This window comes from Lytechinus pictus, chromosome 17 (assembly GCF_037042905.1).
Source record: "Lytechinus pictus isolate F3 Inbred chromosome 17, Lp3.0, whole genome shotgun sequence".
Lineage (NCBI taxonomy): Eukaryota > Metazoa > Echinodermata > Echinoidea > Temnopleuroida > Toxopneustidae > Lytechinus > Lytechinus pictus.
The window spans coordinates 29,398,030-29,425,872 of NC_087261.1; the positions used below are offsets into that span (position 1 = coordinate 29,398,030).

The following is a 27,843-nucleotide window of genomic DNA, read 5'->3' on the forward strand; positions in this document are numbered from 1 at the left end:
GATTCCCATAGAAAGCACAATAAGACTTTTTAAACGTCCATAACCTGCTTATTTCATAACCAGTTTTTAAGAACTTGTTTTTTAATTGTTCTTCTCATTTAACCCTTTCCAATAGGATTGCTTCTCTTCTTAGGTTTTGGTTCCCTTTGAAGATTGATTTTTCAAACAATAGTACTGTAGGTATAGTACCTCAAAGTCAACGACCTGAACCAAGACAGCAAAGCTGGTTGTATGTCCACATATGCAGTCCGTTGCACCCGTCAATTGGATAGTAGTACATCCTTCGTCGGTCCATTCCCTAAGATGATAAGTAAGGTTTAAAGAAAAATTGAAGCTCAATAGATAGAGTAATAGAGATATAATAATAATACTGATTATGATAACAACAACAACAATAATAATTATAATAATAATAATAATAATAAGGATAATAATAACGTCATATTCTAGCCAAGATAGCCACTTCAGTTCCGAAAACTGTTCTTCTAGTGTGCGCTGCTTAACTTGATAACGTTATTAGTACCCCCGGCTTTAGCACGGCTACCTTGATCGGGCCCTCAAGAATTCGAGGAATTTCTTCCTACCGGGTACCCATTCACCGTACCTGGATCGAGTGCAGCACAATGTGGGTAGATCTCTTGCTGAAGAAAAACACGCCATGGCTGGCAATCGAACCCACGTCCCTCAGATTGAAAGACGAGAGTCGTAACCACTAGAGCACAACGCCCCCACGATGGCATCAAATTTGATCTAGATAAAGCGTTCCAATTTATATCTTCCGACTATCATGACTAGAGGGTCTATGGAATTTCTGTTTCACCGCAATATCTTATTTCATCTAGACTGTCATTAACATACATGTACACCCCCCCCCCTATTTATCACATTCTCCAGATAATCAACTAAAAAAATATATATACTGTAGGCCTATGTATTTTAAAACTGGTTTTGATGTACACATTTAATTATTTATTATGTTTATTCCCCAAAAAATTTAATTTAAAACTGACCATCAACTTACTATTTATTTAATACTGAACAAAACTTACTCTTCCTCATTAAGCCACACGCATGCGCTCTCACTATTCCGGCGGTGGGATACATTTTGACTTGGTTCCACTTCCTACAAAACAATGAACATAACATATTGTTTCCTTCATTTGAAGTTTCTGTCAAGAGAGTGTGTCCCTGCCATGGTGATAGCACTAATCAGAGGGTGAACGTACTTGACGCTGCTTTGAGTGGTAGCCGAGAGATTGATAGTGCCAGGCTCACAAATGAGATCAATTAAGACTATTAAGCATCAACATAAACATCATTTCAATTCACCCATCTACAAACTTAAATTCAAATTTATTTCCACACCTGATCAAAAAGACAATAATTTATTTGTCCAAACTTAAGTACGGTCAGAGATCATCAACATCATCACCATCACCATCATCATCATCATCATCATCACCACCACCACCACCACCACCCCACCACCATCACCACCATCATCATCATCATCATCATCATCATCATCTTCTTCTTCTTCTTTTTCTTCTTCTACTACTACTAGTACTAGTACTAGTACTACTACTACTACTACTACTACTACCACTACTACTACTACTACTACCACTACTATTACTACTACTACTACTACTACTACTACTACTACTACTACTACTACTACTACTACTTCTAGTACTACTACTACTACTACAACTACTACTACTACTACTACCACCACCACTACCACCACTACTACTACTTCTACTACTACTACTACTACTACTACTACTACTACTACTACCACTACTATTACTACTACTACTACTACTACTACTACTACTACTACTACTACTACTACTACTACTACTACTACTACTACTACTACTACTTCTAGTACTACCACTACTATTACTACTACTACTACTACTTCTACTTCTAACACTAAATATTTCATGCAGCTCGTGTAACTGTTACAGATACAGTATGAGACCATGGAAACTCTGTTGCCGTAGATAATGAACACTCTATTTGCCCAAAATTGGAGTTCTGTGGTTTTTATAAACATCTAAAGAATCCAAGACAGCCGAAGTGAAAAAATGACTGAGACATTAAGGATTATTAAAACTTACGCGCTTGTTTTCCCACTGGAACTCAACTGGAATAGAGTAGGAACTTCCATCAACAAATACTGTGAGCGAAAAGATGTTTGAGTTTATGAAGTTCGAAGTTGAAATCATTTTTTCTCCATCACTGTCATTGAAAAATAAATAAACATCAACATCATTTTCATTTAAATTACATAATCCAAATATGGGGGTTCGTAACATCATTAAGATTTCCATCAAATATTGCTAAACCTTACAAAATAACTAATAACTTTGTTATACATGTACCTTATCAGATTATAATGAACTTTTCAGTGCCTGACTCAGTGAGCTTTACTACCTTTTAAAGGTATTGTTTAACTTTGTGAGCAGCCGATTTAACAAATTCTCAAACCAAGATGAAACATGTGTACAAGTGCATGTATTAGAACTAATAAACCCTGAAAACAACCATTATTGAGAATGAAAAGCTAAAACTACAAGGCAAACCCCGATTTTGTTAATAGGCGTCTTATAGACGCCTAAATAGTACACATAAGTGTATGGGATGAAATTAAGATGGTGTTTTCGGTCACATTATATTTCAATTTTTGAAGCACTAAATACTTATTTTCGAATGCAATTTGTTCTGGGCTTCATTTTTGTAACATATCACAGACACAGGTGACAAGTGTGACCTTCTAGCTCAGATTTTTTAAAAGTCAAACCAATGTTAACCAATCACTTTAATATAAAAATATTTCCAGTCCAGAGTACACATTAAGAAAAATATCATTCTGAGTATAACCTTTGGGGGAAAAAGAACATTTTTTAGTCACATTATGTATATTAAAGCAAAGGGAAAAACTGTTTTTAGGCCAACCGTACATCAAAGTTAGTTTTTTCCATAAGCATCGGGATTACAGCTTTTAAGAAAAATAACTTTTAAAAGTAAACTTTCTGATTATTCTAACTCACTTACTTAACAGGTGCAGATATATTAAGATCTGCAGTCTGGTTTGTAGCCAGGAAATCCTCTGTCTCAATAAGCAAGGCTGTAAAGCGAGCTACAATGGTCAAAACAATAATTGAAATAAATTATGAAATACTGTTTTAAAGGGGGCCCCACACTCAGAAAATAGTGGATCCTTGAAATAATGACAGGCTTGATTAAACAATCAGAAATAATTTAGGTTTTTTCAGACATGGGGCCATGATAATATTTTAGTGGGGGGGGGGGGGGTACATGAAGTATACGTCACATACAAATGTCATCAATTAGACCTATCTAAAATCTATTATAGGGTATTAAAGATTTATGAAATGTGAAAAAGAAATCATTTACCCCAAATAACCTCTGAAATTGAAACAAATACTTTTTTTGTAAATATATATAGGCCTATATATAAAAATATATATTTGCTTAAATTTTGCATTGCTATAATAATCTCACACGTATCATTTAATTCGATAAGGATAGACATCGCTCGCTCCTAGGACTGCCTCCCCAGCCTGTGTCATCACCAGGAACCCCTGTACATAGCTTAAACACTTGAATTTCAATAACTTTCCTATTCAATTGAACAACCATTATGCTTGGCACATGGGGGAGGGTACTCACGGTGGCCCATGGGTATTTGCAGATCATGATCAGTTTGAGAAACTGGTCACTCTTTGTGAAAAATCCTTAAATGATTTTGACCTGAAAAAAGCCCTACACATGCACCCACCTTTTTAAGATCTTGATTGACTTTTCGTTTTTTGCTTGCATAGGACAAAAAAAATAAAATGAATGGTCAGTGGGTATTCAGCGGGTAGGGGCATTTGCCCCAAGCTGGCACTTGTTTTGCCTCAACTTCAACTTTTAAGCGGCTTGGCAAGTTGGTGCCACCGTCGCTAAGTAGGCCTATACAATATGTCCATTCTTATTTGCAGTGGGCTACTCACGTGGACTTGTTGGTGTGCTATCAGTGTTATTCGCGTCTGATGATTGTGCACGCTGAAGAATATCTTCTATGACTGACAGGTCAACCTCGATGTTCACCGGAGCCACCACACCCTCATCCCCGGAACCGTCCCGCCCTTGTGCGCCAGTGGGGTCTCGAGGAAAGGTGATCTCCAGTTTGCCGTCTGTTTGACTCGTGTCCGGTAAAGGGGCAGACAGGACAACTTAAACATGACATAAAAAAAAGTGGATACATCTATCAGCAATCAGCATTAATCATTCCAAGCATTCAATAATAAGAGGATCAAGTGCAGGGGCGGATCCATGATTTTCCAAGGGGGGGGGGCACATTTTTCCGAGGAAAAATTTGACAAGCAAAAAAAAGAAAAAAATCTTCACTTTCAAAGGGGGGGGGGGAGGGCACACTTATGTTTTGACGAAACTTTTACATTACTAATGTTTATTTTGCTTCTCAGAGGGGGGGGGGGGGGGGCACGGGCCGACTGTGCCCCCTGGATCCGCCAGTGATCAAGTGGATAATTAAAGAAATCTGTAGTATTCATCCAGCGACTTCTTTTAGGAACAGCAGCAAACCCAAAGGATTACCAATTTCTGGGTACTTGACGAGACAGCGCCCTGGTCAACATTAGTGGCCTCATCGTCATCACCATCACTATTAACATCATCATCAACGTGGCGTCATCATCATTATATCGGGCGCTTTTGCATTTCCCAACAGCAAAATTAAGGGATTTCGAGAGATTTTGTGAAAATTTTCAGTAGGAATTTGAAGTGGGATCTACCCACTTGCCCTCCTCCCGTCTTCGTACGGTCATGCCCACCGTCAAAATCATCACCAACATCATCGTCATCGTCATCTTATATATCACCATCATCACCAACATTATCATCGTCGTCATCATCATAATATCACCATCATCACCAACATTAGCATCATCCCCAACGTCGATCACCCTCATCACCACCACTGTCACCAGCAACAAAATCATCCTCACCTTCATAATCGTCATTATCATTATCATCACCATCATCATCATCATCATTAGGCCTACATCATTATCAATCATGACCACCATCAAAACAGGACTATCAATTCCTGTTCACAGTTCCATTATCGAATCTCGATAACGCATTCCACTCACCAACATTCTCCGTTACAGCGACGATGGTGGCATTGCCAGCCCGGGCAGTGACGACCCCGATCGCCTGTTCGATGGCCAGAACGGCTTTAGCCTGTTGATCTGCAATACGGTGATCTTCATTCGTACTATCTGTATTAGCCGCTGTCGTGTAAGGCCCAGCTGGGGTGGTGTATGCATATCCTTCCTGTGAAGAAGAATGGTTAATGAATTGTCACTCCTGAGCAATTCATTTTAAGTTGTGTCAATAATTTTCGCTTAAGCTCTTAATAATAATAATAATAATGATAGCTGGATTTATAAAGCGCTTTTTGCCAGAGGATACAAAGCGCTGCTATTATTACCCCGGCTTTAGCTCGAGCTACCATCACCGGCGCTCAGTGCATTCAAGGAATCATTCCTGCCGGGTACCCATTCACCTCACCTGGGTCGAGTGCAGCACAGTGTGGATAAATTTCTTGCTGAAGGAAAACACGCCATGGCTACGATTTGAACCCACGACCCTCTGTTTCAAAGGCAAGAGTCAGAACCACTAGACCACGACGCACCCACGTATACGATATTAGCACGTATACGATAAAAAATCAATGATTATCATTATAGTTTTTATTTGGTATTTGGCTTGTATTTGGCACTTTTTTGACCATTTGTTTAATGAAATGTATGGGGCCCGTTCGATAAAACTTGTTAAAATAACAAATCAGCAATAACTATTAAAAGCTACTGAAATCCTTCAGTCTGATTGGCCGAGAAAAGTATTGTGCATTTGTCATTATAACAAGTTTTCATAAAACGGGACCCTTGACGATTTATCGTAAGTGTTGGCGTAAAAAGCCATTATTGAATTCAAATATGCAATTCTTGACATTAATACCCTTTTTTCATACCAATGACTAATTTCTTAATATCAAGAAATTATTTCTGTAATGCTTGAAAAAAATCAAAGATTGTGGTGAATTTTATTTGTCATTTTTTCATTTCTTAAAATGCCACTTTTTCTCATGTCAAAAATTGAAAATGACTCAGTTTTCACACAGGCCTCTATGAAAATACAAATTGATCAAGAAGGTTTGAATTTCGAATGCCAATACAGTTTGGGATATCTATTCTTATGCAGTAAATGACGTCACACAGATTTTGCCCCAACAATTTCAAAATTTCAATCGTGTATGTCTGTACGGATTGCATTTCTTTTGCGATCATTCTTTGTGGTCGTGGTTTATTTTGCTTTCTATATATTTTCTTCTGTTTAAATGAAATCTACTTTGCGGTCAGAATAGAATTTTCTTTTCAGTTTCAATTATAAGACAAAATAGTGATTTGAACTATTCGTCCCCGATTCCTTTCGAAAATGTCATATATAAATTGAAATCATTTAATTTCTTGTCATGTCATTCCCCGTTATTTTGCTTTATTTCCTTTCGTTTCATTCAATTTAATTCAATTTAATCTAATTTGATTTATTTCACGCCATGTCATAACGTTTCATATCTTTTTATTTTATTTCGTTTCGTTTACTATGACAACGTTTAATTTCGTTTTTAACAAAATACAGAATAAGTAAAACAGTAAATCAAGTCAATATGATAAAGATGAAACAGTTTAGACTCTTTTAAGCACACCATTCATTATTATGACAACCGATAGTTATATTTATACTAATATAGGCCTACGCATAACATTGACCTTATTTCATACTCTTCACTGATTTACTAAAGTTTGCTCTATAGTATACGTACGGCTCCAGCTTGTGTCTACAACGAGCTATTTTTTTATTCAACTTGGCACGAACTGTTTTATGCGTTCCCATGGTTACTTACATTTTCTTGTGGTATGATGGCGGACGATATAGCACCCACAATCTTCGAGGCGACTTCAGCCAATCCCTGTAATAAAGCAATATTGGAAGGAAGTTAATTTATGCCTACGACCATTGTGCTATAGATATGAGGCGTATTTTTTATTTATTTATTTGTAATTATTATTATTATTATTATTATTATTTTTTTTTTTTTTGGGGGGGGGGTTCCTCCAAGAACTGCCCCAAAAATTTCACGAACAAGAAAACATTATAGAGAAGAACGAAAGAAATGTACAGGAAATTATATATTACGTTTGCACGTTATATAAACCTCTACGCCAACATCAGAATCTAATTTTATAACAACGTTAATTTTTTGTTTAGTTTTTGTTCGGCGTTTTATTTTATTTCATTTTTGTATTACCCCGATAGGCGGCTTCATGATAGCCTCGTTCAGGCGTTGGATCATTACCGTAGTAAAATTATATTATGAATCGATTCACATTCCAAACCCTTAATCTTGTCATCACCCAATCGTAGGCTATTTTGGTCGGTGGAACTGGGCTCAGAGGAAGCCCAGTCGGAGAAAAGGTAGGAGAAGTGCACGTTTGGACAGGGTTACTCCGACCTACCTCCTTGGTCGAGGTAGGTCGGAGTAACTCCGTCCAGACGGGCACTTCTCATCACTCCGAGCTAGGCAAACTTCAATCACTGAATATTCTTAATGCCGTAACATTCTGTACATACGTTATGCATTTTGTAAATATGTTTATTGTTATTCAGGGCCCCATGGAAGACCACTACTTATTGGTAAATGGGCTACCCTGTCAAAATATCAGAAATAAATAAATAAATAAATAGTGCCCAATCCTGAATATCAAATGCATGCGAATACATGTATTGTGCTTAGTTTATTTTCATTTGGCCCAATTCGTCCAATTGCCAACTCGTCTACTATCATTTGGTCTATCATCAGTTCGTCCAGTATCCACATGGCCTGATTGCCATTTCGTCCACTCACCATTTCTTCTAATAGGCCTAACCAGTTAGGCCAATAGCCATGCAGTCCATAAACCATTTGGTCTAATTAGACTAAGTGTTAATTTGGTAAAAGGAGTGAAAATAAGTCGAATGTTTGACCAACTGGTTATGAGATGAAATGATCATAGACGAACTGGTGATTCGACAAAGTGATGATTGGACCAAATGGTAGATAGACGAAATGTTGATAGACGGAATGGCACTAGAATAAACGAAGGACTCACCGATGTGGTGAGTGGACGAATTGGTAATTTGTCCTGTGCCCTAGTCACACCATCAAAACACTCTAAAAAGCGATCGAAAGTATGGTCATTGGAAATTGACATGGTAGCTTTGATTGGTCTTGGCCCAGTAACACAAAGATTGACGATTGAGTGGCCTATCAAGGTCATCGTTACATGCTCATTTTGCTCAGTAGACTGACTAGGAACCAATCAGGATTCCGCTTTCAAATTAGCAATTAATTTCGCCGGTGTGGCTGTAGGATTGAGGATGAACTCACCTGTGTAAGATTTTGTGCTAGCTCCGTTTTGTTGGAAAGGTCGAGGGATTTATTCTCGAAGAGTTCAAAGGCGTCGAGGAAGAGGGCGACCTCGTCATCGGTCAGGTTGTTCCGTGATCGAAGGGAAGGACTGGACACCATGATACCCTCGGCGATCTCTAGGGTGTCGTTGGTGACGCTGAGCTGGAAGATAGTGGGGGATAGGTAAAGAGCGAGGGGGCGGGCAGGAGGATGATGACGATATGCAAAATAGGAATCATACCATGGATGATAAAGAAAGAGAGAGAAAGAGAGAGAGAGAGAGAAAAAAAATGATGAGGGCTTGATAGAAAGATATAGCGATAAGGAGAGAGGGGGATTGGGGTGGGGGTGGGAACACAGTGGAGAGAAAGAAGGAAAGAAAGAAAGGATGAAAGAAAGAAAGGAAGAAAGGAAGGAACGAAGGAAGGAAGGGAGACAGGACAGAAAGAAAGAACAAAAGAAAGAGAAGTGAAAACAGAATGGGTAGGAGGCGAAGAATGCCCCCGAAACAGAAGAATAATCATGAAAGCAAATTAGAGATGTTAATTGAAATTTTTAAAAATAATATGTATTAATAATGGTTATGAGAAGAGTACTAATGAAATAGGAATGATAAGATAAATATAAGATATCAACGGGGCACTATGGTGGGACAACAGTCCATTTAACGAAGGATACGTACATGTAGGAGGGAAACAGTAAAATGCGATACTTCAATAAAACGATGACTTTTGCCATCAAACCTCTAAACATTATTTTGGCAAAATATCGTCAATTTTTCTTATATCTTCTCGTTTATTGTTCGTAACAAATAAATCTTAAGCGCGATGGAAAGGGGAAATGCAGCTTCGAACATAACCAACGAATTTTAATTCAACTCCTTGAAAAGGAATGTTTTTCATACCCGTAATCTTAAAGACATTATTATGTTGCACGCCTATACACTTGTATTATTGGTGATGGCAGCAATCATACTTAGGCACTGTTATTAATTCAGGAGGGGATGTTCTTGGAATTTTTGTTTTGAAATTTAACTCCTTTCCTTTAAATCAGCGCATGACTGATACTTGTTATTTTCTCTATATAATGTTTCCTTTCTGCAGTTTTGCTTGCGTTTTCGCTTGAGGAGTGTAAGTCGAAAAGCACGGATATTGTCTTTTGGTGGTGCAAATTTTAGATATAAATGTGAGACCGAACCATGACATCGTTGAAGTAAAGAGGCTATTTTTCTCTCATTAACACACACAAAAAAAAATAAATAAAAAAATATGGACGATCGAAAAACTTATCATTGCGATTGCTAAATTCATATGGACGATCGAAAAACTTATCATTGCGATTGCTAAATTTATATGGACGACAGTAACTTGACAGATCTCATATTCCTATGATCTGTTATCGTGTTAAAATAAACTGAGTATCTCAACTGGATTGATGAGTATTATGCATCCCGAATTTGCGACTTTGGACATGTTGGAGGGTTTAGTATTAAACGTAGAGTACGCGAGGTGAGGAGAACCATTTCCTTTCTACAAAAATGGTAATAAATAATTAAAAGATCAAGGCAATATAAAAGGATTTGACAGGTCTCAATACTGAAGATAACATCATTGGAGTGTGACTTTTATTGGTACTCAAGTAATTATCATATCGAAAAAGATAGCGATTCCAATCAGCTTAATGCATTGAACAACCTCGTCAATTTCTCCTGTCCACTTCACCTATTGCTCTTTTTATCATGCCAATGCCAGCGATTGTCATGGAAACCTTTTTTAGTGTCGCTCCGTGTTTTGATCGACTTTCTTGTATATTACAATGCATTGCGATATGACTAGTATTTGAACAGTAAAAAAAAAAAAGACCCACTTTTCGTAGCAATGATTTTGCATCGTAAAATTAAATGAGGAAGACTGGACTTTAATGCAATATCATCATAATGAATATTACAGTTATCGCAATGGATATTAATATGATGATTATGATTATCATCATGATAATTACACTCTAAAAACAAAAGAGTAAAAATTTATCCAATATCGAACAGAAAGGGAACATGTATGTTTCCTGGGTCATTTTCCTCCCAATATTAGGCAAAATGCATGTTTGAATGGTAAATTTCAACGCAACATTGCGTAAAATTTACCCAATATTTGGTATCCTTTTACCCAATAAGCATGCATGTTCCTATTTTACCTAATATTGGGTAAACTTTTTTTAAGGGTGTACTATTCTGAGTGATATCTTATTATTATAATAACTATTACAATACTCATCATTACTACTTTTAACGCTTCATGACTATTAACTTTGTAATATAAACGGGCGGCGATCTGCAGGGGAGGGGGGGGGGGGGTCCTCTTCGAATCTCGAATTTTGCACAGCGGGCTATAAAGGAGAGGGTTGCCCCCATTAAGTGACCGACTATCCTCTCACGAAATCGCATGGAAATTGAAATTACCCAAGCCCCTACGATCTGGACTTGATTGCTAAGAATAGATTGAGAGTTACTTCGAAACCTTATTCAGGGAAAACAATGTAAAGTGAAATAGATTGATGCTATATTTACGAAGTTTCGCACTGATCTACAAACTTAATTGAACAATTTATAATTCATTCTTCAGATAAAAAGCATTTCAGATAATTGCTGATTGTTAATAAAGGTCAAGTCCACTTCAGAAAAATGTTGATTTGCATCAATAGAGAAAAATCAGACAAGCACAATGCTGAAAATTTCATCAAAATCGGATGTAAAATAAGAAAGTTATGACATTTCAAAGTTTCGCTTATTTTTTACAAAATAGTTATATGAACGAGCCAGTTACATCCAAATGAGAGAGTCGATGATGTCACTCACTCACTCACTCACTCACTATTTCTTTTGTTTTTCATTGTTTGAATTATACAATATTTCAATTGTTACGAATTTGACGATTAGGACCTCCTTGCCTGAAGCACAAAATGTTAAAATAATGGAATTCCACGTGTTCAGGGAGGAATGAAACTTCATTTCACATGACAATGACGAGAAAATAAAAATATTTCATATTTTATATAATAAAATACAAAAGAAATAGTGAGTGATGTCATCAGTTCCTCATTTGCATACCGACCGAGATGTGCATACAACTGTTTTGTGAAATGAAGCGAAACTTTAAAATGCCATAACTTTCTTATTTTACATCCGATTTTGATGAAATTTTCAGTGTTATGCTTGTTAATTTTTTCTCTTTTTATTCAAATCAAGTTCTTGTTGGGGTAGACTTGTCCTTAAAGAATACTAGAATACATGATTGTAAGTGGGTATCCTCTAGCGTTTACTATCATTTTCACATTATTATTCATTCACTAGAAATTTAAGCCCCTCATTATACCCAGGAATGAAGGAAATTCATGGGTACAAAATGATACTTACGAATTGCTCCCCTTTGGGTTTGTCATACATTTAATTCAATTAAGTGATGTGCAAAATGAAATCTGAATATTAAAAGTAAACAATCTATCTATACAATGCTTTATTACGATAGTGTGCGAATAATACATTGAAACTTCCACAAAACTACAAACCGATAAAATCGTGAATTTTAAAGTGAGACAACAGCAGTGCACGGCAAAACACCACAATAACTCCAACAAAACGGCAAATAGATTCAAAATATCATTTGAGCTAGGACAGGCGAATAGAACGTTACTGGTAGCTAAACTATACACCAATTTGACTTTGTAATATATACCAATACAAACACATGACGACGTGATTATGATGTCACATAAAAATGACACTGCACAAAATACTCGAATTAGAAATGTGAGCTGCAACATATAAATGAAATCAATTCTGTAATTGATACCAGTTGTAAGTATATGGGAATTAAACAAACAATACCTTTACGATTGATCGTAAGCAGGTAAGATTGATTTTCCTATTACATTGAAGTGGAGTCAACGAATACTATTCATGCATGCATTCTAAATAAAAAGCGTGCTAATTACTGTCTTTTGCCCAAATTGGTAAATCAACGAACATCGATACAATATTGGCTTTTACTTTATAACTGTGAAATATTAAAACCAATCAAAAGTACTCGACTTATCATCTTAACGCAAATTCAACATAGAGATACGGCTGTTATTAACCTTATTCTGCCCTTGTTTTGATTAATTAAAGTGCTTAAATTTTGTCATTGTCAATTCATCTAGGGGGAGAAAAGTAGAATAATTATCTATTACCAAGTTATTGAGGTAATCCAGAGCTGGGTCTATGTCCTTGCCTGAAAGAAAGTTAACAAACATTCAAACAATGATATATTTCAAATATTTATGATTACAGATCTATCTAAAAACATTAAAAATTAACTCCATGTCTAACAAATATCTGCAAACACTACTCCAATTTCTTTAGGTCATCTGGAAATTATGAAATAAATTAAAATTATGAAAGGAGGGTGAAACCATGGGACGGGGCTGTGAGCTCGTGTGAAAACAGAACAATCAGAGAGAATAATCAATGCAATTTTTAGAAAAAAATAAAGGAATTATAAAAACCTCATGAACATTTGAATGATGAGATCACTAATGATGTGGAATCCTCCGATTGGCAATGCGAACAGCATGTACGATGTGTGTGACTCTATACGATGTCACACTTGTACAACTCCCCAATCACTGTTATTCATATTTTACGATTTTTTTTTTAAATTTCAGACATAGGCTAGTATTCTGAACTCGGGTTTGAATTAAACCCTTGAATAAAGTTGTGGTTTAACTATGGATAACCAATTGGGACACAAATCCCCAACAGTACACATCCAATTTATTAACTCATATGACACCCAAACTGTTCATAATTGTATTGGAATGAAAACTGAAGCATTTTTCCTCATTATGAAAGCAAAAAGGAAACAAAATAGTAAAAAACAAATACAGCATAAACATTTGTTGTTGTTGAATTTTTGGCTCCCAATAATTTTAGCACAGAGTTAGACCGTGGTCTAAGTTAAACCTGACTTCAGAATACGGGCCATAGGGTCTACATGCAAGAAAGTACCGCAGACAGAAAATATTTTAATTTTAAACAAAGGCAAGGAGGGGGAGGAAGGGGTGTGTGCCCCTTCCTGGATCCTCTCCAACGGCATCTTACCAATTTCGTTGCAGCCAGTCATAGACAGTCTGAACCTACTATTGATCGGGATCCACATGAAATGGATGAAGAGATAGGATGCCTTGAAGTACTTGGTCTCATTGTGGGTGAAGACATCATCCGTGAAGTTGAGACGATTCCAAACTATTGACAGATCATCACCTTCGGCATATTCCTGTATCCATGGTGATAACAATGATACAAACTGCACGCTTTTTCATTTCACCTAAAACCTAGTTCCCGCTGTTACGACTCGAGCTACGATTGAAATCGTGGTCTAAATCGTGGTGTAATCGTAATGATCGTGTCAGATCTCATCAGATCTTCAAGGTCGGTCGTTGTAATCGTTTTGTTTGTACACACACACACACGCACACCCGCACACACAAAACTTGATGGTTAAAAATGTTGCGATCAGCAGAAAGGCCAATCGTAACGCATTGCACGACAGTGGAAATTAGGTTTTGACGCGTACTGTCTGAAGTCACAAGGTCATCAGGATATTGAATATGTTTTGGCGAAGAAAAAATGGTAAATTACCTGTACATTTTAAAAAGTGGAGATTTGATATCTAATTTGTTTTATGTATCTGTCTTGACAAGTATATACCTACATGTACGTAAGTGCTGCTCTGTTTAATCATGTAAATAGCTTGTTGATTTGTTTGATTTGTACTGTGATTTATTTTTTGATCAATAAAGATTGAAAGAAAAAAAAAGTCACAAGGTCATCTTAAATCACTAGGCATCATATGGGTAAATCTTCATACAACATGTTTTAAAAAAAAAAATCGAAGTTTTCATTGTTTTATTCAATCAGGAATACAAGCAATTTACATCAATATAAAAAAAAAACATCGGAAGAAATTATTTTAAATCTAAACATGTCGGTGTTGTGTTTAAAGACTACACCAAACCCTCTCTCTTTCTCTTAGCTGATCCCTCTACTTCTTTGGAGATTCATGGAGTCTAAATGGAATAATACATGTATGTAATCACAGATCCAATATATCCTATAATATTCACGAGCGTTATGATATTGGTTTTGTTTGTTATCTCGAAAATCTCGACACCTTTTTGCGTTATATTCAAACTTCACAACGCACATAGTGTATTTGACGTCTCCCAACATCAGCGGGTGATGTTTAAAACTATGTACAGCTTTTAACTTTCGAGTTTTAAGAGGATTAAGTAACTTCGTGGAAGTTTTAAAAAATCTGCACTGTGTGACTGCCAGAGCATGCAACATTACTCCAAGAAGAAACCCTAAAAAATAATGATTCCATAATCAACATTCTATGCTTCGTAATAGATAAAAGGTGATTGTTTTCCTCCATAGCATAAAGTGTTCACTTTAGCGTCCAAAAGCGCAGCCATCTTATCGCAGATATTAAAGGTAAATGCTAGTTTTGGTAACGATATCAAAATGAGTTCGCACAGAATCCAATGAAATGACCACCAAAGTGTCTGTTTGTATAAATAAAACGCATGCGCCAAAGGATTCTGGAAGAAATTGTGTAATTGCTGAGAAATCAGCAAATAAGCACAGGATTCGGGTAGAGCGTCGGGCCCGACGCTCAAAGCAATAATTATACACTGTCCCACGTGCGCTTATCTGTGTTTGGGAAGTTCAGTCTGAACATTATTCAGCGTAGATTTCAAGATTTCACAAAGTTCAGTTTATGTAACTGTACCAGATCTAGATCCTCGATGATATACTGACAATTAAGCCTGGTTTTACAGACTTTCTCATGAAATCAGTGTTTACTGCAACTACTGGAATTTCTCTTTAAATAACCCATTAGCTTTAAAAATGTCAGGTGATTCCTGATTGAGTTAACGGTGTGCAATCATGATTACACAAAAAGCTGCATGAGAGAGAGAGATTAAAATAATATTTTGAATGAAGGTTTGAAGGAAATCCATCAAAGATTGAAAAACTACATGTATGTATTTAGGGTTATTTTGTTAATTGTGACTTCATATGCTAACAGCTTTCCCATATAACTTGTACTAAAATTCATAGAAATACCATTTAAAAAAAAGAAGCAAAAATTGAAAAAAGATTTTTGATTGTACCTGCAGTGCATCAACTGACAAATTATAATTCAAACCCTGTCCTGAAACTGGAAAAAAACCCTAATGTAGTCATCATGAACCATAAAAAAATAAATTTATGATTTTTTTTTTATATACCATATGGAGAAACTGCTCGCAGATGATGTAGCAACCCCCCCAAAAAAATATATATATATATCAAAATCTATCAAAAACTTTCTTAATCTGTGATGGATTTTCCTCTAACCTTGACCAATACTTTTTAATCATTTTTTCTTGTATTTTTACAACAAACTTTTCGTCGGGGTGAAATTCCCCATTGTTTTAAGGTAGTGAAAACAAATATGCTGATACGTACCACTGGGGTGATGTACTGCCAGAGGAGGGTATTGATGGTGGGTTGATCGGTGCACGGGACAGTGTACCCATAGGCGAACTCGAAGCTCACATTGTGACCGGAAGTAGCAGTAGGGGCCATATCCTCCAGCCTCACAGTCTTCACCTGTAGACAAACATTTCCATTTGATTGGCTAACTTTTAGTCACAAAACATGCATGATAAAAGCTAGCCTTCTGACAAGGCCTCGTGACTTGGTAATATTCTCCGTCAAAAAGTGGCTGAAACGAGATGAGCGGTCGAAGGAGAGAACTGGTGGAACCCAGATGAGCGCAAGATCAAACGACCACAGATGGCTGGCTCGTTCACCACGGTTTGAGCGATAGGTCTTTTCCTTAATAGTCGCCCAGTGTTTTATTTACGCGTCATATCAGACACGGGCCTTGTCTTAAGGCTAGATATAAGTTGGCTACTCTGATAAATGGTGTTACACTCACTCGATCATCACTTGCATACTCATCAAATTTCTGGCACACCCATCACCCACACTCTTAGCACCTTTTGTGTTTTCCCCCACACATACATATACATGTACAGCATACTTTCCCCAGTTTCTGTGTTTCCAAGCACACACAGTTTAAATGCATCCACACTCACCCCTCACTGACTTAGTCATTATTTTACCCACATTATTCACTCACTCACAAATTCTGAACCCACTAAGCTCAACATCTTTCACATAATAAGCTTACTTTTCAATTCAAAACACTCACAAGCTATCCCATTGACCCGATTATACCCACGTTCACTAACCCACTTACACTCACTCGCCCACTCACTACACACTCGCTCTCACTCAAAAACTCACCCGCTCACACGCTCCCCCACCCACCCGCTCAGTCACACACTCACTCAAACACCCACTCACTCTCACATTCATTAACACATCCTCACCACGCACACACCCACACTTGCACTCTCACACCAACACTCACTCAATTGCTCATTCACTCACTCACTTAAACATTCACCAGCTCTCTCTCACTCACACATTCACTAACTCACTCACTCACTCACTCACTCTTTCAAACACTCATTCACTCAATAAACAATTGAACTCACTCGCTCATCCCTGCTGGAAAGAAAACAATACTACACAGTGTGATCACATTGTGGTCATATTTTTAAATATCATTCACACTGTTAAAATGCTCGGTGTGAAGATATTTTCACACTGTGGACAACTCGACAGTGTGATTGTTCACTGCGTGTTCACATGATTGGCTAAGTGAATGTGTGATTCACACTGTTGAAATGCTCAAATTTAACCATGTGAAGGTGATTTCACATCGTGCTCCACACTTTGAACACACTACACTGTAGTACTCTCTGTGGTACACGTTATTCTTTCCAGTAGGGATTAATCCATTCAATTTTGGGGTAATATGTCTTTTTTATCACTCTTGCAATATTTGTGCTCACTTCTTTCAAGTAATTACAAAATAAATTAACTTAATAGCCTCTCTTGCAATTCATTCTTCAATCAACAAATATCTCCCACTCATTCGTCCATCCGCACACCGACACCAACACTCATGCTCACTCGCACATCTATAACTGAATAATGAAATCAAGATCTTACCAGTTTTCCTCCATCAAGATCGACAATGAAGTAGAATTCCTCGTTGCAAGCTTCGTTCTCGAACTCGATCCACTTGCCATTAGCTATGAAGGATACCTTTATCAAGAATGTAAATATTAGGGTTGTAATGAAAAACTGTTTTTATTAAAAAAACAAATAAAACGGTTTTTTATTTTTTAAAAACGCTTTAAATCTTTTTTTTTCAACGAATTATACACTTTTTTTTGTAAATCGATTAAACTATACATTATGATTTAAGCTCTTGATGTTCTTTGCTCATTTTTTGAGTAAGTAAGAGAAGACTACAATTTTCTTACTGAATTTTCAATATAAAAGTTGATATTTCCCCAATTACAAACAAAATAGAAATTGAATTATTAAAAAAAAAAAACACTGAACTACATGTAAGTATACATTTTATAAAATTAATCCTCATTCATTGTACAAGTACATGTAGTCCCTGGATATTTTGAGTCTTGTTAATCTAAAGGGGGGGGGGGGGCGACAAGAATTTGCACAATGGTAGAAAATGACATTGTCTATGGATTTTCAATGCTTATCAATATGCTTTATTTCATTTGAACCAATTACGCCAATTTTAGTGCATGAAATACAAGATTAGTTTAAAATCTATAAATAAACCTTTGATCTGCTTATTTTTATTAATTGAGGAATTCTGATCAAATGCATATTAGACATATTAGACATATAACCGCATACCCATACGTGCATCCCAAAAATGGTCAAACGATATGACGTGACCTTGTCATGTTATGGATTTATCATATATATTTTTGAGGGGGCAATTAAGGTCTCCTAGCACTGTTAGGGTTAAAGTTTGCTAGCTGATTTTCTTATACTGTTTAAAGTACTTTTCTACATCTTAACGAATTGCAAATTTTCACCTGCTATCACATGTTCCTCAAGAGTAAGATGTCAGTTGTATAGTCTATTTGTAAAATATTGTTATGCTTGTGCAACACTTCCACTTCATTTAAGTACTACTATTACGTTTATTTGAGTTTATTTCTAATAGTGTTTTTTTCCCTGTCCAAAATGTGAGCAGAACACTAAAATATGTTTGTTAAAGGACAAGTCGAGCCCAACAAAAAGTTGATTTGAATAAAGAGAGAAAAATTAAACAAGCATAACTGAGAAATTCATCAAAATCGGATGTAAAATAAGAAAGTACTGACATTTTAAAGTTTTACTTAATTTAACAAAACGTTTAAATGCACATCCTGATCAGTATGTAAATGAGGAGACTGATGACATCACTCACTCACTATTTCTTCTGTATTTTATCATATGAAATGTGAAATATTCAAATTTTCTCCTCATTGTCCAGTGAAACCTCGATTTATTCCTCCCTGAATTCCTCCAGGTGGAATTAACATTGGTTAATACTATATGGTTCAGTCAAGTTGGTCCTTATCGTCAAATATGTACAAAATGAAATATCATATGATTCAAACAATAAAAACAAAAGAAGTAGTGAGTGAGGGACATCATTGACTGTCTAATTTGCATGTCACTGAGTTGTGCATATCATTGTTTTGTAAAAAATATGCGATACTCAAAAATGTCAAAACTTTCTTTTTTTACATCCTCTTTTGATGAAATTTCCTGCGTTATGCTTGTTTGATTTTACCCCATTTATTCAAATAAACATTTTTCTGGGGTGAACTTGACCTTTAAAAAGAGATTATTCTTATGGATTGATGTGCACAATTTAACAGGTAGGAAAGTAAGTTGACAAAGCAATGGAGAGGGGAAACAGAAAGAGGAGAAAAACAGTGGTGGTTAGAAAAAGTTTTAGCTAGTTAGAAGACAATAATACACCTAGCTGAAAAAATAAAAGTATTAAAAAAACACATTCATCTAACCATGACAATTTATAACACACAAGTCTATGCGGTGCTTTAAAACGCGTTTTAAAACGCGTTTTAAAACGCCCAGTTTAAAACGTGCCAACCCTGGTAAATATATAATACAGTCAGACCGCAGGTCCCTATGCTAATGAGCAAAAAGGCCAGATTCATCCAAATCATCTCGTGGCTGAATCCTCCTCCTTGCAAAATCTCGTGATTCGTGAGATTTTCTTTCTCTAAGAATTTACCTGTTTTAACCTCAAGTTAAATGAAATATTATTGCACCATCAGATAGAGTTAAAGTTACTCTTTCATATTGGTCATTTATTTTGTATACAATATTTTGTTAAATAAGTAAATTTCTGGCCTGAAAATGTGCCTCAAAACTGAATTTTCTTCCTCTGTTTTCTTTTGCAAATTGTGCAAAACTTTTTATTTTGAGCCTCAATGATATCTATATCACCATAAAGCTGAACTTCTGTACTTTCTCACAATGCCACTCTTGATATGCGGCACCTTTTAATCGGGTCAAGATCACACTTTTCCCACCAAGGTACAAGACGAGATTTCTGAAATTTTGTACTTGCATGAAATCCAGAGTTCTGATTGGCTGGATAAGGTTCACAGAACAACAGGCGCGGGGTATTTGAGGAGATTACCACATGGGAAGTGTGACCTTCCCACGAGCCCATGCACTGGGACCGTTGGAATTTGCCATTGTGTGGTCTCTTTGACCAATCAGAGTGCAGTATTCTTGTTTTCAAACTGCTTTATGTACTTGGCAAATGAAAAATGTGATCTTGACCCGATTAAACCAATTCTTATTTTAAAACCTATATCATTTCAAAGCATACATATTCAGCTTTATCATGATATAAAAATCATTTGGGCTCAAACAAAAATAAAGTGTGAAAATATCAGCTTTTGTCAGATGAAAATATTTATTTTGTAGCATATTTTAGATCAAAATTTTAACCTATATTACAAAATATTTGAATAAATCCAAACACATGACCTGAAAGAATGATTCTTCTTCTTTACAATGGTACCAAATTCATGAATTTCGATGCACAATTAGAGCAGCAATGACTGAATGAAAAGAGGTGTTTTGGTCCGCATCAAGCTCATTAAATATGCAAAACATCTCAAGTCATGAATATCACTTGGATGAAAGAAGCCACTTTCTTGGGACCTGCAGTCTGACTGAATACATATCCATCAATTTACAGGGATCACTTATGTACTACTACTACCCATACTACTACTACTACTACTACTCCTACCCATCCTACTCCTCCTACTCTTCTTCCTCCTCCTCCTCCTCCTACTACTACTACTACTACTACTATTACTACTAGTACTACCACTTCTACTAATATACTACTCCTAGTACTACTACTTCTACTACTCCTACTACTCCTCTTCCTCCTCCTCCTCCTCCTACTACTACTACTCCTACTTCTACTACTACTACTACTGCTATTCTACTAATTCTATACAGTGGTATAACACATCCTACCAGCTAGTTCCATGCGTACCACCTCATTCTCCTCGAACTATTTTCCCTGCTGCTACCACTTACTATGATTTCACTGTTTTATTATATTCCAGTGAATACTATATCCGTGACAGCACTGACGTCGACGAAGAGGTCGACAATTCGGTCAACTACGAGAAAGACTTTAATTCATAATTCTGAGGGTGAATGATGTGATTTACCTATGAATAATAATTATTCAGTTTTTGTATAGCGCATTGCGTGTTAATTTAAAGTCTCTTTGCGCTTGCAAAGGGGAGTTCCACATTAACCAGCAGGCCTTTTACATCGAGCAAACATTTAAAAGAATTAATTTATGCCAGGCAGGTACTTCACAACGTTGGGGCAATTATGCCAAGTTAGCTGTGTATGACATTAAACCCTGTATATAAATTTGGCAAAAGGGCAGTAATGAGAAGTATTACTCAAGTATCATCGAACGTTACAATACTACATTGAATGCATTTGTACCCAAATGTAGCATTTCCCAGCCATTCGGATTTAGATATAGCGCCCTCTCGAATCAAAGTAAATAATGATTTACATTTACCGTCTTTCGGATGGTGACGTTAAAGGTCGGTCCCAGACGTAAATAATCATATCTGATTGATACACGTCTGACAAAACTCAAATACACACACATACACACACATACCCCATGAGGTAACGGATTGAAGGTATCGCTCGTTCCGCAGCTGAGATTGGAGAAATTCGGTCCTGCCATCTCATCTTTGAAGAGGGAACAACCATCAGGTAGAGGGTTCAGGAACAGATCAACCTGAGGGCAGTCATAGAGCTTCGGCATTACACAGCTGCAGTTCTTACTCCTGACATCACCTATCGGTAAAGACATGGGAAAGATAAGTAAAACCTCGTTTTCATCATTGTACGAACGTAATACTGAACGACCGGTGTAACCACTTCCGGTCAACTAGGACTGCGTTGCAGTTGCAGAGAAAAGAAAACTCGCCTGAGAGCAGGTTGCTTGACCGTGAGAAAGTCGGTCATGCGCGGCAAGACAGTAATACGGGAGACTTACGACCAGCCGCGCAGGTCAGCGGGAGATATTTAGACCAGATAATAAGCGTGAGGAAAGCGACAGAGATCACAGACGGTTCGCATGAACAGGCGCCTGGGTGTTGAACCAAAAACCTTGCTATTCGCACAACCGTTGTCAAGTACCACCACGATGTTTGTTGCACCGAAGAAGGGAAGACCTCCGGAAACGCATTCGGAATACGTGATGCTGAAAACGGCTGGGCTTAATGGCAATCTAGTCTAGCCAGCTATGTTTCCAAAGGACTGATAACCTACTAACATGACTAAGTTTGAAAGCCATTGTTGCACTGAACATTAATTTTATAATAAAATTGGACTCAAAGTTGTCAAACTTGTTACGTTCTTGTTATCATTTTGCGTACATGTTGTTGCTAAAGCTTTTCAGTTCGTCGGATTAATTTGTTAAAGGATGAGATCAGTGAAGTAACCATTATGACTGTGGATAACCATTTTGTTAGAAATTAAGTTTTGTACGTAACGATTTAGCATTGTGTAGTTAAGAACAAGGAGAGCGATAGAATCTAAATCGTTTTTACAAGTACGGATAGCAATGTTTAACCTATTGAAAGTTGTAAGTAGACCATGTATATAGTGCAGTTTTGTTTTAATTGACATCTTGGTATATTTCTGTTTTGAAATTGATCAGGGACCGAGCTTTTCTCAGGAGGGAGTTGTGTAACAAAATCAAAGGTTTATTTAATGCTCAGCATGGTTTTGGAACGGTGAAGAGCTTATAATAACTTTTAATCCATGTAATCGATTAGGTATTTTTTTCTTTAAAAATGAATTTAAGCACTACTTGCTGATAAATATTGATGTTTATGTTAGATGTATTGTTAATTATTCTTCATTGTTCGGGTATAAATCGAAGTGGCAATTACCATTGCCGTTGCTAAAAAGATTTATTTCTATATATGAATTTAATTATTTTTTTTAACGAGTTTATATTCTACGGCCTGACAGCCCTCTCCTCAACTGTGGAGTACAATCGGGCTTCATGCTTAATTTTGAGGCATGAAATATGCTTGGCAGTAAAAGATTTCTGCAGGAAACTGTCAATTTTTTTACTAAAACCAATTGCGTCAGGATGAGCATGATTTCCTTATTAAAGTTTTAAAATATTTAGACTTTGCTCTCATGCTTGTCGTTATTTCGTGGTACGGAGTTACAAAAATGCATGGTCGAAAAAGCAAAAGTACGAAAGTGTTGGAAGTACTGGCTAGAAGGAGTGAGAATATTGAATTTACCGAAATACTGTGATGAGTGGGGATACTGAAAGTACAGAAATAACTGAGAAAGCGGAAAATGAAATTACGGAGATACTAAATGATAGAATGATATTGCATATTGCAGCCGAAAAGAACTAGTTCGTCAGGAATGAAAGTCGGTTCGGCTACAATATATATATATATATATATATATATATATATATATATATATATATATATATATATATATATATATATATATATATAAAATATAATAAAATCATCCCTGAAGAAGGTCTATGACCGAAAATTTTGACGATTATATTTCCTCATGGCGTTTTTCTTAAGTCTTCTTTTGTTTCTACATTATGACGCCGATACAGAATTCTTTGATTTTTTTATATATATTCGTTAAATTCTAGAGGCACACTTTTCATCAGTGAGTCTATATAGGAGCCGTGTATCATTGGCGAGTAAAAGATAACTTTTGTGATATTGTATTACACCCGTTTGCCAATGCTTATGTCTGTTTTGCGAACGCTACCAACTGTTTGCAACAATGAAAATTGTTTTCGAATTTTGCAACCTTTAACGAACCCACGCGAAATTTCCAATTCGCTGCATTCAGAAGCTTCCGTCGCTCATTCAGATGCCCCTTCGAAAGGTCTTTCATTCCAAACCAATTATGGTAATTACATTATCTTAATTAGAGTTTTTGTAATAAAGTGAAAGATATCTCATTATGCTCCGTGGATAATTTATAATTGTTTTTACTTGGTATAGAGTTGAGTCAATCCTCATTGTGAAGCATTATCGTCTATGATACCACGGCCCTGGGAAGCAGGGGTGCTGCGTGTATTATTTTCCAAAGGCAGCACCCCCTGGAATTCTAAAAATGTGACAAAATGGAAAAATATACAGTAACCCAATATTACCTTCATTTTAGTGAAACCCTTTTTTTTTGCCTGTCAAATTTCTTGGCACAAAAGTGACCTTCATTTTGTAGTTAAAAGTATTTTTTTTGCTAATCAAATGTCTCGGGACCAAAATGAACTTCATTTTGTAGTGAATCGTTTTTTTTTTCGTTTTTTTTTGCTTGTCAAATTTCCCGGGACCAAAAATCACCTCCATTTTAGAGTGAAATTCGCTTGTCAAATTTACATCAGCACCCTCAGTCAAAACGAAATCGTTACCAGGGCACTGTATAATACGATCCACATTGATTTTAGAATAAAATACGACTCATTTGCAGTAAATCGTTGATGAACAGCAAGGAATAGCGCTGGAAACAAAAACCGTCCTTGTCACGTTTAAATAGTTCCATATTTCAAAAAAATGTGTAAACAATGTAACAGCACTGTTTGCAAAACAACAACCTCCTTTTGAAATAAGGAGAAGATTAAATAAAGCAGAAAGTATAGAAAAAAGAAGATAAGAACGATAGGGATGGCGATGGAGGTGATAATGGGGATAGTTAAGATGATGATGATGGTCATGGATATGATGATGATGAAGAAGAAGATAATGTTGATGATGGTGGTGGTGGAGATGATGGTGATGATGGTGACAACGATGATGGAGTTGGTGTTTTGGTGACGAGGTAATGATGATGGTTGTGATGGTTGTGACGGTTGTGGTGGAGGTGGCGGCGGTGAAGGATAAGGCGGTGGTGGTGGTGATGATTACGACGATGATGGTGATGATGATGATGATTATGATGATGATGATGGTGATGATGATGATGATGAAGATGATAATACTGTTGGTGGTAGTTGTGGTGGTAATAATGAGGTTGATGTTGGGGATTATTATTAGTATGAAAGTAATGATATTGATGATGATAAAAATTATGATGACGGCGATGATAATGATAACGATGGTGGTGGTGATGATGGTGATGATAATGGTGATGATGACGACGACGATAACGATCATAATGGTAATGGTATTGATGATGATGAAGATGATGATTTGTGCTTAATGCCACATCTATAGAACTGTTCAATGTCGACATTGCCTACTTACAATTCTCAGCGCCTCGGGTAAAAGCCACTGATCCCAGGAAAATCAAACAAGCGATGAACTGTGAGGAAAAGCAAAATAAATTATTGAAAGCATTTGACATTTAGGACATTTCTACAAGAAAAAAGAAACTAAGGTAGATGTGTCATCTGTTAAAGGTGATTATGAATTTCAACGCGTTAATGAATGAAATTAAATGAAATATTATTATGATTTCGTAATAATACCACAGATGGAATACGTATATTATTGGGGCCAAACGGGACCATCTTTCCTTTTTTTTCTATCGCATCCTCTCCGTCTTCATATACCCTCGCCCGCTATTCCCCCCATGCATGCCCACCCATGCGCTCACACACATACACACACACACCCACCCACACACACCCACATCCATTCCAATTCCATGCACATTGTGCAAGTATGCCACAATTGTTTTAATGTCGTGTTTGCATCTGTATGGTTGCTGTTCAAAATACCACGTAAAAAAATGCAAATTACCATTTATTGATATAATTAGACATTAAATATGGATTAAGTAACATATTAACAATATGAACCTTATGAAGCATGCACTTCTTAAAACATTTTCTTTTGTTCTTCATTGAAATGCTGACAGCTCGGCTTTACAAAAATAATCACATCAAAAGTATAAGTTTTCTAGGAAATATTTTAGAAAAATACTCAGTATGCAGATGATAAAATCATTTCCTATTTATTATAAAAAGGCTTTTTGGATGATAAGGAAAATAAAAGAAAAAAAACATATATACCACTTTGATAAAAGGGAATTCCACATTGGCATATTATACTGGCTAGACATTGAATTCCGCTCTCCTTTGTTTGATTTCAATCTATAAATAAGATATTTAATGGTGATTTGGAGGATTTAAAATTGGCGGGGAATACAAACAATATTTGAAAGTGAACAAAGTGTAGTTCTCCACAATCTTTTCAAAACAAGTGTTTAAAGGTCAAGTCTACCCCAGGAAAATGCTGACTTGAACAAATAGAGAAAAATTAAACTAGCAAAACGCTGAAAATTTCATCGAAATCGGATTCAAAATAAGAAAGTTATGATATTTTAAAGTTTTGCTTATTTTCACACAAAACAGTGATATGCACAACTAGGTGAGTAAGTCGATAATGTCCATCACTCACTATTTTTTTTTTTTTTTTTTTGAATTATGCAATATTTGATTTTTTATAGATTTGACAATAAGGACCAACTTGACTGAACCATATAGTATTAAACAATGCTAATTCCACATGTTCAGGGAGGAATTAATAATATTTTATATTTCATATAATAATATACAAAAGAAATAGTGAGTGGATGACATCATAGTCTCCTCATTTGCAAACCAGCCAGGATGTGCATATAACTGTTTTGAGAAATTAAGCGAAACTTTAACATGTCGTAACTTTCTTATTTTACATCCGATTTTGATGAAATTTTCAGTGTTATGCTTGTTGGAATTTTTCATTTTTATTGAAATCAACTTTTTGTTGGGTTGGGTTCGTCCTTTAAGGGATGCGTGGTCTCACAATGCAATCAAGGCATGATTGCATGATAATACCATGCACTAAAGGGGAATATGACTTATAAGATAAATCTTTTAGGGATAATACATTTAATTTGTGTTTCCGTTGTTTGTACCCAGTACAACGTAGTTACTGCATCGTTATCAAACTTATAATATTCGTATAGACGGAGTGTGCCACAGAGCTTGATAAGTTATTGCTTTATAGTAACTTTCCTTATAAACATACTAAACTCGATGTACACGACAGGAACAGCATAAACCTAGGTACATATATCCATCCAGTTTATCACTTGAAAATTTACCCAGATTTGTCCTCGGGAAAACAGAACATGGATAGGGACAAAACTGCGGCGAAAAGCACGAACTCGCATCAGGTAGTACTGAGAGTAATAAATGATGAAGGCTCTACACGGTGACTTGATAAATCTGAGCGATTTGCACACGCCTACCTAGGCCTACTCATATCCATGCACGCACACTCATCCCTAGACTCATCACCTCTCCATACATCCCTCACACACACCCTCACACAGACACCGAAGCCTAACCCACACAACCCCACCAAAACACACTCTACAATAAACGCAGTGTATCGGGGAGAGACACTCCGACGTTCTCGCACTCTTTCTTTTCCGTTCAAACCACAAATTTTATAAATTCTGCCAAAGAGGGTGCTATCTGCCCAAACATTTATTTGTATTCGGTTTATAACATTATACTGTATTATTATACTCCATAGACTGAAAATTTGTGTTATGATAATTTCATTTATCTTTTGTATTTATTTAATTCTTAGGAATACATGAATTGCTATATAAAGAAAAAAAAAACATTTATCAATAAAACTATTAAAAATAAATGAATAAACGAATA

The 27,843-nt window shown here is 36.3% G+C and overlaps 1 protein-coding gene across 6 annotated transcripts in view; it reads right to left on the minus strand.

Moving 5' to 3' along the window:
* The window catches only part of LOC129279794 (adhesion G-protein coupled receptor G7-like), a 54,566-nt gene that overhangs the window by 21,089 nt on the left and 5,634 nt on the right, over nucleotides 1-27,843 (minus strand). For all 6 annotated transcript variants that reach the window (XM_054915855.2, XM_064112280.1, XM_064112282.1 and 3 more), the window contains exons 2-15: nucleotides 25,427-25,484; nucleotides 21,790-21,971; nucleotides 17,727-17,822; nucleotides 16,107-16,250; nucleotides 13,692-13,866; nucleotides 12,782-12,822; nucleotides 8,534-8,716; nucleotides 7,010-7,075; nucleotides 5,193-5,376; nucleotides 4,032-4,253; nucleotides 3,067-3,151; nucleotides 2,130-2,250; nucleotides 1,050-1,123; nucleotides 190-298 (exon numbers count right to left, since the gene is read on the minus strand). In XM_054915855.2, coding sequence (XP_054771830.2) covers nucleotides 190-298; nucleotides 1,050-1,123; nucleotides 2,130-2,250; nucleotides 3,067-3,151; nucleotides 4,032-4,253; nucleotides 5,193-5,376; nucleotides 7,010-7,075; nucleotides 8,534-8,716; nucleotides 12,782-12,822; nucleotides 13,692-13,866; nucleotides 16,107-16,250; nucleotides 17,727-17,822; nucleotides 21,790-21,971; nucleotides 25,427-25,484 — 1,740 coding nt within the window. The remainder of the gene's footprint in view (nucleotides 1-189; nucleotides 299-1,049; nucleotides 1,124-2,129; nucleotides 2,251-3,066; nucleotides 3,152-4,031; nucleotides 4,254-5,192; nucleotides 5,377-7,009; nucleotides 7,076-8,533; nucleotides 8,717-12,781; nucleotides 12,823-13,691; nucleotides 13,867-16,106; nucleotides 16,251-17,726; nucleotides 17,823-21,789; nucleotides 21,972-25,426; nucleotides 25,485-27,843) is intronic.